Source organism: Onychostoma macrolepis, chromosome 19 (genome assembly GCF_012432095.1).
Source record: "Onychostoma macrolepis isolate SWU-2019 chromosome 19, ASM1243209v1, whole genome shotgun sequence".
Taxonomy (NCBI): Eukaryota; Metazoa; Chordata; class Actinopteri; order Cypriniformes; family Cyprinidae; genus Onychostoma; species Onychostoma macrolepis.
The window spans coordinates 16,070,245-16,086,906 of NC_081173.1; the positions used below are offsets into that span (position 1 = coordinate 16,070,245).

The 16,662-nt window shown below is 35.6% G+C and overlaps 1 protein-coding gene across 2 annotated transcripts in view; it reads left to right on the forward strand.

Annotated features, from left to right (window-relative positions):
• Positions 1-16,662, forward strand: part of vps50 (VPS50 EARP/GARPII complex subunit) — a 131,806-nt gene that overhangs the window by 92,435 nt on the left and 22,709 nt on the right. Inside the window, exons 22-23 of one of the 2 annotated variants that reach the window (XM_058753356.1) lie at positions 1,268-1,342; positions 2,292-2,372. In XM_058753356.1, coding sequence (XP_058609339.1) covers positions 1,268-1,342; positions 2,292-2,372 — 156 coding nt within the window. The remainder of the gene's footprint in view (positions 1-1,267; positions 1,343-2,291; positions 2,373-16,662) is intronic. The other variant, XM_058753357.1, reaches the window with a different exon arrangement.

Below are 16,662 nucleotides of genomic sequence, written 5' to 3' on the forward strand. Positions count from 1 at the left end.
AAGCCACTGCTGTTCATAGGATCTAATGTGAACAAGTGAGAGATAATTTAGTCTCTGCCAAGGCAACACTTTTTTTTTTTTCCCCACATGCCCTCTGAGTGACAGTGTAGTATATTATCTTTGAAATTTAAATGCTGACCAGAGAGATTTTCACTTTAGCTTTGTCCTGACCAAATTCAGCATCAAATCAGTGGGAGACTGGATACAGCCGCCACAAGATCAGCTGTCAGATGCCAGCGAGGTTTGCCTTTAAACCACATGACAGGTTTGAAGGCACATTAAATAAAACAACACATCTCATCTTTCTCTCTTGCTCTCGTTCCGGTTTTTGCACATTCACCTCTTCTGCTGAGCGGACAGCAAGAGAAGCATGAGAGGGGTTTCTGTCACTAATAGAAACTTTAAGAGTAGCAGCCGGTCTCGAAGAAAAGCCTATAGAGACAAAAAAGTAAATATCATTACTTATAAAAAAATATTTACAAAGCGGCTGCAATTGATATGCTCATTTTGATTCACTTTCACCCATGACTAACTCCAAACACACAAGACATTCAATCTCATATGGAGATGGAGATTATGTATTGCGCCATTTCATTTAGTAATGAACAACATTAGGATCTGAAAGGTCTGTACGCCATTGTATACAGCCGGAGTATCAACTCTGCCATGCACATAATTTTAGATGCATTAGTCTTGGCATTCATTGCTCTTTGCCTCAAGTTAATAACTTAGCTTAAAGGCAATGAATGGAAAGAACGGGGAACGATATGCAAGTGGCTTATCTGAAAATGGATCACCTCCAGGATGATGAAGCGCTTGAATGTAGGGAAAGCCTGAGTAGTGCTTATTAAGTGTTGCAGATAGAGTTAGTAACGGACGGGAAGATGCGACTGTCATGCTAACAGATGGGTCCTTTGGAAACTTTGCAAAAATGTTAAAGTCAGAAAAAGACTGCAGTTTTATTGTCCTCCTGGCAGCCATTTGTTCACTAAGTAAAGGAAAGTGTTAAATTGCAGAATACTGTGCTTACTAGGGTTTTGCTTGCACTAATGCGGTGGAAGTCTGTTTTCTTTAATGATTAAATGTTATTTAAATGTGTATACAAATGTTTTTTTTTTTAAATGATTAATTGTGCTTAATTTAAAATGCTTTGCAGTAAAAATTCCCAGTAATTACCATATATTAAAAAATTGTATCCAAAAAAAAGGCTTTTTTGCTCTTTCATTATTTGCTTTGTCGATTTTCCTTTTTGTTTCTCAATGCAAAGCACTTCCAATCTGCATCTCTGCCTTCACAAGGCTCTCAACCTGGTGCGTCCAGACAGGCGGTCCCTATCTATTGGGTAAGACTGCTGTGTGGAGCCTGCTGGCAGTAGAAATGCCTTCCACTGTGTGCTGTGTTTCATCCCCTTACTCATATTTTATATATATAGTCTGCAATGTCCTATATTCTCTTAGTATATGATATGATTTACATTAGTTTCCATGCTACTTTGTTTGCAAGATTTTAGTTTAGAGAGTTTTTGTCCACCCAGCTTTAAAGAAAATGTATAAAATTATTTCCTTTTTACAAAAAATCTACTACATATATATTTTATACAAAAATATATATGTACAAAAATATATATTGTGTATATATATACAAAAACTATATATATGGCAGATGAGGCATTTATAATTAGTTGTAGTCATCTCGGTGTACTCAATTTTTTTTTTAAATTCTTTATTGATTCTACATCTTAAACTAGATTACACAAAAAGTTGTTTGAATGGGATTTAAGGATTAGCCTATACTTTTAATCCTTAAATCTGTTATGAAGTCATGTACAGTATTATCCGTGGTTATTTCTACTGTAAATTCAGTGCTACTTTATAACCGTTTTTACTGCTGTCTATTTAGAGATTTACTGCTCTGCTCCCATAGTAAAAATGTATCTTATGTTTGCCTTTCTCTCGCTGATGTCAGATCTGTTGCATATTAATAACACGTTGGCTTGCTTGCGTACATATCTGCATTTGTGAATACATTTCCAGTGAAGGTTCTCAGGAGGATTTGCCAGTCCTGTTCATCCTCCCCCTTTAATAAAAAAAAACTAAATTGCAATTAATGAACATAAGTCTAGAACCACACTCGTGGGAGCTGTGTGAATGAAGTGCACTTTCCTGGAGATGATCGGTGGTGTGTGCACTCTGGAGCTTTAGAGATTGCACTTTGTGAGAGTGTGTATTCCTGTATGATTGAAAAGCAACAAAGGCTCATTCTCACGGGGTGTGTTTTGCTGTCTCCTATAGTATGAATCATCTGGGCTGGGTTTGATCAGTAGCAGACTGAGGACTACGCTTAGCCGAATCCAGGAGAGCCTAATAGATGTGGTGAGTAAAAACGAGGCACTTTTAATGCACTCTTTCTGTTTTTTTTTTTTTTTCTCTGGCCATCTCACTCCTATGGTTCATCTCCTCTCTTGGCCTCTCTTATGTAACATTACGAATCCGAGTGGAAATGGTAGTGTGCATTTATTTAGTTCCCTATAGCCTCTCATCAGGCCTATCATCTCTTACCTCCTCTTACTTTCAGCTATAGCAGCCACAGGTGAGTTAATCACCATCAGTACACTTGGATAACCCTGCACTCTTGTAATAAATGTCCTTTGGTTTCCATGGTTACACCCATTAAGGCACTCTGGGCCAAAGGCCTGATACCCAGACTGCACCATATACCTCTTTCTCCTGCACAAATAGGCAGTCATTATATAGGATACATTCCCCCAGATGTCTGAATGTCAAAGAGCAAGAAAAGATACTAGTTTGCATAAAATAATGAAGCATGATTGTTTTTATCCTGTCTTGCAAGTTATGGTGCTCAGTGGAGTCTGGGAGTATGGCTCTGTCTCCAGTACTAAATCTAACCTACCTAGACAGCATTTGTAGTCATCGTAGGAGACGGCAAGTGATTAAGTTGTCTCCTAAACAGATTTCATTTTGGCTGTATTTTGAGGCAGCTACAGTATATTGGAATCTTTTGTGGATAAGGCAATCCCACATCTATTTTATGATTAGCTCAGCAAGAAATTTCCATTCAATATAGCAAACAGAGCCGAGAGAAATGGCTTTTCTTCTTTAAGAGTCTGTATTAGATATGGCATGTCAAGCAGTGACAGCAGTGTCCTGCAGCTTGACATGTTATTCTCTGCATGACATGCTGTTCTTGACATTATTTTGTGCATCATTTGTTGTCAAGTTCTTGTATAATTATGTACTGTTATTTACTGCCATATGTAATTTTATACTATATGGTATTTTTGTACCTTTATAGATTATATGAAGTGAAATAAATATACTATTTGTGTGTGTGTTTATGTATAATTATATAGATATTTTATACAGAGAGATTTTTTTTAAAGAAATGTTATACAGCAAGGATTAGTAATTTTGCATTAAAATACTTCTGTTTCTTTGAATTCTGAAATGGATCACATTTTCCTCAAAAATACTAAGCATAAATATTATGCATATAATAAGAAATACTACTTGAGTAATCAAATCTGGATGTTAGAATAATTTCTGAAGGATCATGTGACACTGAAAACTAAAGTTGCTGAAAATTCAGCTTTGCCTTCGCAGGAATAAATTACATTTTAAAATATATATTAATACGAAACACTTATTTTAAATTGTAATATTTTTTTTCGCAATATAACAGTTTTTACTGTATTTTTGATTAAAATGCAGCCTTGTTGAGCATTGAGAGACTTATTTTAAAAATATTAAATAATGAAAATTCTGTCATTAATTACTCACCTTCATGTCGTTCCAAACCCGTAAGACCTTCATTCATCTTCGGAACATAAATTAAGATATTTTTGATGAAATCTGAGAGCTTTCTGACCCTCCATTGCACACAGAAAGTATTCTCATAGCTTCATAAAATTATGGTTGAACCACTGATGTCACATGGACTATTTTGTTGATGTCCTGTCTACCTTTCTGGGCCTTGAACGTGTCAGTAGCATCGCCGTCTGTGGAGGTCAGAAAGCTCTTAAAAAAAACATCCTAATTTGTGTTTCGAATGTCTTGTGGCTTTGGAAAGATGTGAGGGTGAGTAATTAATGACAGAATTTTCATTTTTGGGTGAACTATCTCTTTAAAATATTATAACGACCTCAAGGTTAAAAAGTAATTTGTAGGTATTGTATACATTTTAAGTTTAACTTTTAAAAATAAAATAAAAAATGTTTTATATGTATATTTAATATTGCAAAATTAAAAGTCATTATGATGCATTGCACATGAAATTTATGTGTGCTATTTTCTTGTGCTCATTATTAACATGTTTGTTTTGCTACATGTCAGTAATGGCTCTCTTGTGCACAGCAGTGGCTTTTAACAAGGTTGCTGATCAGCTGCTAATGAGGTTTCAGGAAATAGGCAGCAGGTTCCCTTTATAGGAAATAGACAGCAAGTTAGGTCTCTAAAAACAGTTACGTTGCCATCTGTTTATGCCATGTGCATGATAGGCTTTTCTTTTCCCATCAACTGTTTCACAAAAAAATAAAAATAAAAGACTATAGATTGTTATGCCACTGACAAAGACATACACCCCCATTATTTACTGGGTCATCAGTGATGAGTGGTCCTCCTACGTATGGGCTGTCAGGAGATATCCGAGATCCGCACACAGACTTGGCACCTCTTGCATCACGTATCAAGCGACTACTACACTTATTTCAAAGGGCCTGGCAGGGCCTCAGGTGTCTGTGATAGTGTTGAGAATTGATGGCCTGAAGTGTTTTGAGAGCAATCGTTTATTGGCTGAAGGTACAGGCAGATTTTTAAGATTATACTAGCTTTGATGATAATTTATTATGGCTACACACTTCATATTCCCAAAGCACTGCTTTAAGTTTTCTGAATATAAGTCTTGTATGTTCACCAAGTCTGCATTCATTTGATTAAAAAAAAAATCTGTAAAATTGGTTTGTGATTGTGAAACATTATTACAATTTAAAAGAATGGTTTTGTATTTTAATATATTTTAAAATGTAATTTAGTCCTGTGATGGCAAAGCTGAATTTCCCATACCGGATGCGGTAAGTTTCTAAAAGCAATCAATTTTTTCCTCTCCAGACTGAATGCAAAACTGCTGCTTGACATGACACAATCACAGCCAATCAGAACATATCTGAACATTTGTACCTAAAGGGTGCCTATTAGTAATTTAAGCTATTATTATTGAGCCTTTAGGGGTTGATAAGGTACAAAACTATACAATTTTGCACTTTTTTTCTGTCAGTGTGTCTTAAAGGGATAGTTCACCCAAAAAAAAAACGAACATTCTGTCATCATTTACTCACGTGACGCTCATTTCATTCCAAACCTGTATGACTTCTTTGTCAACGATATTTTAAGAACTGTTTTTGTCCATACAGTAAAAGTCAGTGGAGACCAAAACAACCGTAAACCCCATTAACTTTCTTCACAATATCATCTTTTTTGTTCCGTACTAAGTCATACATATTTGAAACAACGTGAGGGTGAATAAATGCTGATAGAATGTTAATTCTTGGTTAAAATATCCTTTTAAGGTCCTGGGAAATGCATGGTGTTTACACGGAGTTTTTCTTCTGGAAAAGTTTTCTTTGGTTAAACAATCACTATCTTCAATTTTTTTTTTAAAGCTTCATATTGTTCATGTCATCTTTAATTTCTCATCTCTTCTTAATAAGGTCTCAGTGCTTTGTATATAACCTCTTGTCAGTAATTCGGATTCACAGATCAGTTAGCACCACAGATGGGGAAGATACCTTGCCAACTCCTGTATTACATGAGACGCTCATCTGACCTAGGAGCTGAGAACTTTGAGAATTGAAATAGTAAAGCACACTGTTGCAGAAAGCGATTTTTCTGCACTGGGATTGGTGGGTATTTCCCATGGGTATGTACACCTACTGCGGCCTGCTTTCCAGCGCTGATATAATGATATCACTCTGCAGCTGGAGCAGAATTAAAAGCTCTTTAAACATTATCGCCTCTTTGGCGAAACCAGACCTCCTGTGAGATCTCTGCTTTTCTTGGATTGCACGGAAAAAAACAACCTAAAATGTTTAGAGGGAAAAGCCTTTAGGCTCCACCCCCAATGTGCACAGTGCTATTTTTGTATGACTCGATAAATCTTTTATTACCTAAGATTCATCCTCTGTAAAAGTTTAGCCTTTGAGTACTTTTCACTATAATGCAGATTATTTTCTATAAAGATGAACCTTTTTTTTTTTAAAATGTGTTGCCTAATTTAGTGAAATCTAGGTCATCTTCATCGACCATTTTCAAAAAATAACACTCCTGTTTAGGCACCGGCATCTTTGCTATTTTTGTCAAAGGTATGCTGTTTTCCAAATGTATGATTCATGGCACACACATGAACAAGGTGGGTGAGACCTCATTTATAAATCCATTATTGCTGCTCGTTTATAATCTCTTTCTGTTTATTGGATAAATCAGTGGGAATCAGTGAGCGTTGACCGTGTCCGTTCTCAAGAGGCTAGTGTCACTCAAAGCGAATTCTGTCTTTTCTTGTCACCTATTCTCAATTCAGTCCTTCAGTTTTACACAGTGTTCGATTCTTTCATTACTGTGACAAGCTAGTCCTGGTGATTTTCAGCAAATCTCTATTTATCTGTCTGTCTTTTGTTCCGTCATTCATTCTTTCTATCTTCTGTTTGTTATTTCTGATGTTCTATAATACTCACTATCTATCTGTCTATCTATCTGTCTATCTATCTGTCTGTCTATCTATCTATCTATCTATCTATCTATCTATCTGTCTATCTGTCTATCTGTCTATCTGTCTATCTGTCTGTCTATCTGTCTATCTCTATCTCTCTATCTATCTATCTATCTATCTATCTATCTATCTATCTATCTATCTATCTATCTATCTATCTATCTATCTCTATCTATCTATCTGTCTATCTGTCTATCTGTCTATCTGTCTATCTGTCCTGCTGTCATTCATTCTTTCTACAGTATGTTCTATTTGTTATTTCTGTTCTATAATACTCACCATCTGTCTGTCTGTCTGTCTATCATGCTGTCTATACTGTGAAATATCTTTTATGGACAAAACCCATGAAGCTTTGGGAATGATGTAACTGAATAAAAATTATGGTACACAGTATGAAGCTATTAATGTAGAGTTATTAATTATAAGCATAAATTACAATAGTTCTGCTGAGCTCTTCTGGTGTGGTTCTCGTTTACATGGTAACAGGGGCTTCGCTTCAGAATCTCTTCAGACTTCCAGAAACCTGCTGTTGAGCTCAATTTGATGAGAGCCAGAGACAGAGAGTGTGTGTTTACCTGTCTTTGTTTGCACACAGATGCTTCTGTGTTTGTGTGTGTATGGTGAAGTGTCCACTGGGCAGTGCTGAAGGCTTCTGTTTCAGATCTGATAGTGGTTCTCCCTTGGGCCATCTGCAGTTCTGTGATTAGCTCTCTCCAGCGATGCCATCCAGTCCCTCGGTCCGCTGTTCTGTGAAGCACTCTGTATTTTAGCTTTTATTACCTCACATGTTTGTGTTAAGGTGTGTGAGCATCTCTTTGTGGGTTTTACCGCATCAACAAACCCCTTGTATGAACAGCATTGGTAACTGCTTTTGTATTTAGCAAGGTTGTATGTACAATGGAACAAACAAAGATTTTATATGATTCCTTGCCATCATTTTTTTCATTTCAGTAAGATCAATTTCACTGCTTTCTGAAGAAAAAACTCCAGCCATGGATCCTCCCACAAAGATCAGTTTCAGTTTTGGTGGTACAAATCCAGCAGTCTTAGCATGCATGCAGAAAAGATGATTTCTGTTGAGCTTGATTTGAAAAATTGTCTTCTCACACAACCAGAGCTATCTTAATAGGATTTTTGCATTGTGGCATCGGTCCTGATCCTTTTCACTTTGAAATCAGATAAAAATGAGCACTACTTTATTTAGTTGAGGCGCAGTCCTCCGGTCACAGAGGTTCTGGCAGTCAGCTGTCTGCCGTGGCTCAGTTTCATTCAATAGTTTGGCGGTTAACCTTAAGCCTGTGGTTGGATTGTGGGAGCCGGCACACTGTGACTTGGCTCATATCACAGACTGGCATGATGGCTGCTCGGGGTGAAGCATCAATTATTTCCTCCCACATTCTGTCTCCCCTGTGTTTATAGCAGTCCACAAGGACATCTGCCTCCATGATTCTCCCACAGGATTAGATCCGGCAGACTTGGGGTATCCTCGGTGTGTGCTGTTCTGTTGTTTGTTTGATATTAATATATAATAATATTTTTTTTATTATTTGTTTAGTTTACATTAGTTCAGTTAACACTCTGTTAATGGAGGTGCCGTGCACATAACCATTTCTTATTTTATTTTATATTTCTTTTCTTTTTTTATAAAATGTATTATTATTATTATATAACATATAGAAAACATTATTTTATTTTTAATTTATCATGAATTTACCTGACATAATTTGTTTTTATCTAAAGCGAATCTTTTAAATAATTATTTAAAAAAGCATTTAAGGTTTTGAGATTTTCTGGAGTATCAGTCCAGAGCCAGAAGAACATATATCAGCTTGTGCACAAATTCCTAAATCGACAGCAAATTGCCTGTGACTTTCCTTCAGTTGATATGTGACGATTTCAATTTATCTTTGCTATTTCAAAGAACCACCTTTTATGAGCTCCATAAGCTGTTGATTTGATTTCCTCCATCCCAGTGAAGCAACAGAGCCTCTTCTTCAAGACCCCATACTGTAAATTCAGGAAATGGACACTCAAAAGTTTCTAAAGCAGGGATGAGGAGACCTCACACAACACATGCAAATGAGGCCTCTAAGTCTGTTTGACACCCGTCTAATGAGAAACAAATTTGGGATATTAGGAGAGGAAGAAGAAATGAGCAGAGAAATTTGACAGTAATTGCCAACTGACATTTCTGCCCCGTTTCTTACAGAAACCCTTGAGAGTAAAGAATCAAAATAATATTGAAGCAGTGCATTGTAAACATACTTACAAGAGGAGGAGCTCATTATGAACGGTGCACCTTGGGAAAACCATCTGTTTAATTTGACATTACAGAGCCAAGACGTTTTATTTTATCATTACTGCATGTGTATGACTAGAAACATTGTTTAAAGATAAGTGGTGTTATTTAGATACAGCAATGCATAGATACTTGATTATTGTTAATGCATAAAACATGGATGGATGTTCTATAACCTCGTTATAAGTAATGAATCCAACGGCATGTCAAAGAGACCCGAGCAGGTCATACTGCATCTCTGATTACTCTATTTGCATTATTATCAGCTTCTACAATACAGGCGAATCCCAACAACAACAGTTATAATTTAAAAGGGTGCGCTTCCAGCTGATCCATGTGTGAAGTAGACTATATTTTTCCAGATGATACCATTATGATGTTAGACCTCAAAGCCAGGAGGATTAAGAACAGTTTTGTGGTTATAAAGCCTTGAATGCCATCGTAGCCACAGAAAATATTACTTACAAAGCCAAGGCTTTGAGGATGTACCGCAGAAATATGTAGTACAGTGTTGGCGGTATCTATGTTCTTGTTTTGTAGTAGTAGTGCCCAGGAAAGTAGAGATTTGTCTCACTATATTTGTGATTCTCTGTTATTTCTAAAATAAGCACAGTGTATCTCTGAAAGAGCAAAGGACGGAAATGTTATCAGCTCAAGAAAATGAGAATGTCGCAGACCCAACATTTCCAGACATTTCTTCAATTTTGAAACTAGAGTAATTACACACCAGTAGAGCCATGTTTGCTAAAGATGTCAAAGATACCAGTAGCTACTATTTCAAGAGCTTTTTTTTTTATTAAGCCTGTAATTTGTGAGCTGTTAGCCTGAAAATGTTCTTCTCTCAGCACTGCCCTTATCCATGCTTCAGTATGTTTAGTTTGAAGATTAATGACAAAATTACAGTGTTTGTTTGTGGCACAGATGTCTTTCTAATTGTGTAAACTGGTGTTACTGCAAATTTTTTACAATGACACAACCCTGCATCTTGAATTTTTGAACAATATTTACCAAAACAGCTTTTCACACTACATTAACAGTTCAGTAAGACACTCATTACTGCAAATTAAACCCCTAGATGGAAAGTGTACTTACAAAATAAGTAAATAAATGAACACTAATGACTGATGTGAGGTGAAATTATTTTGCCTTGTGACAAGAAAGACCGCAGAATGTATCAGGACAGGAATTTTCAAAGGCTTTTTGATAGCAAGGTTTCTCGAATATAAAGATAGCCATATATTTTTATATTTTCTCTTCCTATTTCCTCACATCAATACTATATGAGGAAACATTGACAGTGTGTTGTTTGCAAATTAAATGATTAGCTTTTATTTACTGTACCAAAGCCAAAAATAAATAATTGATGTATTTATTGAGAAATGTGATGATATGTTTGATATTATACTATATGTACTCAGTATAAGAAAAATATGAATTAATTTACAAAATCTATGTATATTTGGTTACATTTTTTACTGATTGAAATATATTTAAAAAAAATGTTACCTCTAGAATCTATTTGTTTGTGTGATTTAAAAGAGAGAAATCTCTCACACTACTCTAACCTATGTTTATCAAAATAAGTAACATTTCATTCATGTAACCTTTCTCAGACATTCCGAAGGTTGCATGACCATCACAATAAATATAGGTTTTCCTGGAAACTGGATTTTTTTCTATGTTTATATTATTTCCTGCAACCTTTCAGGTTTGTGAAGGTTGTTTATTTTTTCCTGAACTATTGGCATACTTAAAATGCATCAGGTATACCTGCAGACACCATGTGAAATGTCTAATACAAAGACGGTAACCTCCGTTTATGTCGACAAGTGCTGTTTTTCCCCAATCAAGGAACTTGAAACTGACAAAATCAGACCACTCTGTCTAGTTTATGGGTTCAAATACCACCTGGTTGGAGCAGGCTCTAGTTAATCAAGCAAATAACAGCCATTTTGGCCTCTTGCTAAACTAAAGTGACAGCCAGACACAGTGATGGGGACCTACTGGGCTGAGCTCTCTGTTCTCTCAGTGTTACCAGCCGAGAGTAGGGCGCACACACACACAAAGACAGAGAGCTAATTTGTGTGACAATGTTCCTGTGTACTCCCACACGGGCGTGAGGATGCTAGCTCAACACTGATGGACTGCATGAAGAGTAGAGAAGGGAGTCAGCTGGGGCCAAGGGAAACATAGCACTCTGTGTGAGAAACAGTTGGGGAGATGTTAGAGGGTGAAACGTGGGAGGGAGGTGTAAAAAGATGCTGGAAGTCAGTCAGGCAGATTTCGACTGATTTTGTCTTGGAAAAGACTGTAATGAGCAGAGCGATTCAGGGGACTTTAACAGTGACTGGATAGAGATGAATGGGATTGTGCAAGCAGTTTGAGTGCCAGATTTGGCACTGTGAACGTTCTTTATAAAAAATAAATCAAATCAGCAGAACTGTTTAACTAATCAATGTTGAACTATAAGAGGTGTTAACGTGGGAGATGCCGCAAACTTTCCTACCTCTGAATATACAGTAGAAGGGTGCTTTTTCAACTATGAGCATTTTTGGCATGTTTCACACTATTCCTAATTTACTTGATTTGTGTTTTAACAATGCCAAATAGTAAATATACAGTATATGAATCACAGGAGAATTCTATTATTCGTGGAAATCTTTTTCTGAAAGTTGTAAGCATTTGTACCACGTTTCAAATTATGTATTTTTAATAGCATGATGAAAATTATGGTCTCATTCTTCCTCCTAAAGCAAATTCTACATTGGTGTCTTTTTAATTGCCATGTCTTAGGGGAAAAAAGTTATCATTTTTAGAATTTTATACATTAGCATTAAATGCAAATAAGTAATATTTTATTATATATTAACTGCTTTACATTTGTATTTTGAATGATTTGACAAAATTCCAGCTATAATTTTTATTATTATAAAATACGTAAATAATTTTTACACACAATAAAGTCAATTTTACGCTTGAAGTTAATCATGTTTCATAATGAATATATTATTGGAAATTAATTTTAAGATTGAATGTTAAGATTTAATTATTTTAAGATTATTTCAAGAGTGAAACATTAGTAACAAAAAAAAAAAAAGCATTTTAATGTAGCATAAATAATGACAAAATGTCATTTCCATGACAAAAAAGGGGATTACTCTTCATTTTTGTTAATCCCATTAAAGTTACTCTTCATTAATAACAAAAATGTATTAGTTAAAAGAAGTATGCACATCCTTTGATGTATTTCAAGTTTAACCAGGACAGTGACCTTAAATCACTTGTTTTCTGTTAGGACACACTGTTATGTAAAGGACATGCAGATATTATTGGAATATAACAGTAGTATAATGGATGTGTATATCAGGGTTGCCAGGTTTTCACAACAAGACCCTCCCAATTGCGTTTTCAAGGGGGTTCCACTGGTTAAAAATCGCCCTTTTTGCCCTGAAAAAGCATAAAGCATCTAAGGGGTAAAACTTTGTTTGCAGCTTCCTACACTGTCCCAAATGTCCAGGTTAGAAGCTTAATAGGCATAAATGCATAATGTGATCAATTGTGCCTGCGTCAAGAGATTCCATTTGCTTTGGTGCGCATTAATTGCCGCCTATTCCCTCAAGTTTGTCAGTCAATATTTTTAATATGGCCATGTCAAAAGCCTGACGCTTTGAGCTTTTGCATAATGCTCGATTGAATATGTATTTTGTGTGTTGATTTTGTTGAAGCACTTGATGAAGTGTGTGTCAATTAAATCACTATGCCGTGAATTATTATGAGTGCGCTTGGGTCAGCAGTTGGCTTTCAGCTGATCACCAATGAATGATTGCACATAACATTTTAAATGCAGCGGATTGTAATTAGACATGCATTATCTACCCTCATTTACACATGATTGTTAATAAGTGCCTTGGAATTTTATCAACAGTTTTCACGCAACACTGAAATACCACTTTATCTTTCAGGATCATGTTTTATGATGCTTTTAAAAAGAATGAGATATAAGCCTTTTCTTTCTTTTTCATAGTTATTTTGTGCATGGTTGAAATAAAAAGTCTGAGCGATTCATTACATTTGGGGCTACTTGTATTCAGCTGTGAGGGCTTTGTAATTAAATTCAGCTATGTTCACAATGAAATGGATTATTCCTTGCCTTGCCATTCCCACTCATGGTCTTTTTCTTCCCTTTCTAGAAACAGATTAGATTTAAGCATTTTGAGGCTCTGGCGAGACCATTGCGGGTATTTCACTTGTGCGTTATCAGATTCCATTTCTCTCTCTCTTTCTGTCTTTTCTTTTCATTTTAATAAACCCCCAAGTCTGAGCTCTGGTTATAGAAGCGCCATAGCCTTCAGTTTATTCACAGTGAACCAAAATTCATGAAAAATTCACCATTTTGAGATGAGCTATTGATTTATTTTATTTTTTTCTTTGCATACTTGTTTGATGGCCACGGTAGCTTTAGCACCTAGCATTCAGATGGATAGGCCGATAAATCATGGTAGGATTCCTCCTGGTCCAGCTTACAGAGGTTATTCTCTACACCAGCTATTAAACAATTATTATTATTTTTTTTTCTTCAGATTTCATTTCTATTGAGGTCTTTTACCATTTAAATACCATCTTTAACATCTCGACAGATTGATTGAAGCAATGTTCAATGATAAATACCACCTTTATCGGCAGCATCTGGTCAGTCATGGTCAGTTATGACAGAAAATAATTTAAATTGTCAAAGCAATAATTGAGCAGAAATGTGTAGCTCATGTGCCAAGAAATTGGATTTGGCCCATATTACTCTCACTAAATGGTTTCACCATAGTTCAAAATACAGTAAGACAACTGCAAAATAACTGAGAAAAAATATTTAATGTCTCTCTAGAAATGTGCTTTTGTCAAAGTGCTTTTACACGGTGTGATCTGTGGTGTAGATTATGTATATATTGTGGGGTGGACTGTCCCTTTATGTGTATTTGAGTACATCAGCAGTAGTCTAAAACACTGAAGTAATTTGAACTTGAAAGATTGGCCTAGTCACAGTCCTATATTGAACCTTATAGAGATGATGTGGCAGGACCTGAATAGAGCAGTTCATGTTTGAAGAGCTACCAATCTGTCAAAGTAAAAACAGTTTTATAAAGAAGAATGAGCCCAAGTTCCTTCACAGTGATGAGCAGGACTCATATCGAATCGCAAGTGATGATGCTGACTGCAAACATCACGTTTAGTTTGAAACTGTGCAATTATAAAGTTCTTCAAATAGGCAATAATGGAGAATGTTATGGATCGGGGATGTATCATTTTTTTCACAGCACTGTATATTAATTCCTATGTGACACTTGCAACATTTTCTAACAAGACTGATTTTGTAACCCTTTTCTTGGATGTTGTGCCTGTGGTCTTTTTGGTAGGCGAAAAGTAGATTCTGTCTTTTTTTTTTTTTTTTTCTTTGGATGGTGTATGTGATTGCTTTTATGGCTTTTTTGCAGGTTATGATTTAAAGATGAAGCTAAAATGACTATAGGTGAGTCGTGTCCATAAACTGCAGCTTTCTCTTTTAAAAGACAAGTTCACAGAAAAAAACAGGTGTTCAGTATCACCCTGGTGTGCCATGCACTTCCTGTCTTACAGATTATTCATTTTACCAGCATGAGGCCATCGTTATCAAGCCCAAAGTCTTATAACAGTTAAAGTATTATAACAGTAGTTTTTGTGGTATCTTCTTTAGCATACTGTCATACATAAATTGTGATTAGCAGTAAATGTTCAAACAAAAAAGAGTGATGCTAAATGGGATGCTAAGCCACCAAAGTCTACAAAGTTATATTCATATGCAGATAAATGAGCATTTGTATGCAGGCCCATCTGCCAAATTTATTTCCTGTTTTTTTCGAGCTTTATTTTAAACCACGTACCTTTGCAGATCCTTGTAGTTACGCATGGCTTATGCATGGCTCTTCCAAAAGTAAGAAAACTTGTGTGCTATAATGTTAACTTCCCAAAGGCAGATATTCTGTGGAACCGCAAAAACTGTGAACTGTGAAATTTCATATCAGCCTTATTTTAATAGGATGATCGTGAAGTGTAAATGATTGCACTTTATTCATTTGCTCTAACCTTGCTTTTGCAAGGATGTGCACATTACCAAAACTTGTGACAGTTTAATTTGTCCTAAACTTTCACAAAATTACTGTTGTCTGTGTAAATTTATTTCCACAAGCTTCTATATTACAGTTGGTGTCCAAATTAAATACACTTCCTGTGTATAGTTGTTATTAATATACATAATTTAAAGGTGTGATTTAAGTATTTTTTATTTTTATATATATATATATATATATATATATATATATATATATATATATATATATATATATGTGTGTGTGTGTGTGTGTGTGTGTGTGTGTGTGTGTGTGTATGTGTGTGTGTGTGTATGTATGTGTGTATGTATGTGTGTATACATGCATGCACACACACACACACACACACACACACACACACACACACACACACACACTGTAAAAAACAAAATTGAGAAACCTTAATACTTATAACTTAATGCAAGTACGTTCTTTTATAATATTACCGTTTTACTATATTTGTGATCCAATCAATGCAGCCTTGTTGATTATAAGAGACTTTTTTCTTTCTAAGGCAAAGCAGCATCACCATCAGATTTTAGGGACTTGCACCTGCAAAATTCTAATTTAACCTCAGCAATGACTGTTCTGAGTTTGTGCCTTGCCATGCAGTCATAGTAAAGTGACTGTTCATTTGCACGCAGTCATTTAGGGAGACTTTTTTTCTCTTAGCTCACATAGCTGATTATCCTATGGGTCATTATCAGCACAACACCTCTGATGTTCAGTGAATTTTACAGCTGATGGTGTTTTAAGCACATTTGTAATTTCAGGCTGTATCGTCAGAGATGTTTTGCAGTAGAATTCAAAGGGACTTTATTAATCTTTAATCTCAGATTTATGCATGGTATTAAGCCTAGTAATCCCATTATCCTCTTTCATGTTTATTCTAACAGGAACAGAATGTTAATGTTAACCTCATTACAGTTGATCTTAATGGATAGCGTTAACCTCAGATACCATTCAGCAATTGTTTGATGCATACTGTTTACTTGATAGATATTCAGAACGCCCTAAAAGCTTGCATAATAATATGCCTGCATTTACATTTATTCATTTATCCAATGCAACTTAAAAGGGAGGAGTTGTACAACAACTGTATATACATTGTTTTTTTTTTTTTTTTTTTTTTTATTTGTATCTCAGTGCTCAGTCCAGTTGCATTGAGATTGACAAGCCTTTTATTTCAGGACCATGCACCTATACATTTTCATTTGGATTGAGATCCAGACACTGACTTGGATGCTCTAGAATATTAATATTGTTTTATGCCAATGGCTGTGTAGCTTTGGCTGGATGCTTGGGGTCATTGTCTTATTGATAAATCTCTTTCCAAGTCGCAGGTTCCTTTCAGACTCCATCAGGTTTTCCTCTGGGATTTCTTCAGGCCTTCCCAGTGTTTTACATTAATTTTATCTTCTACTAGGGCTGGGTTGCATGAAGGTATAT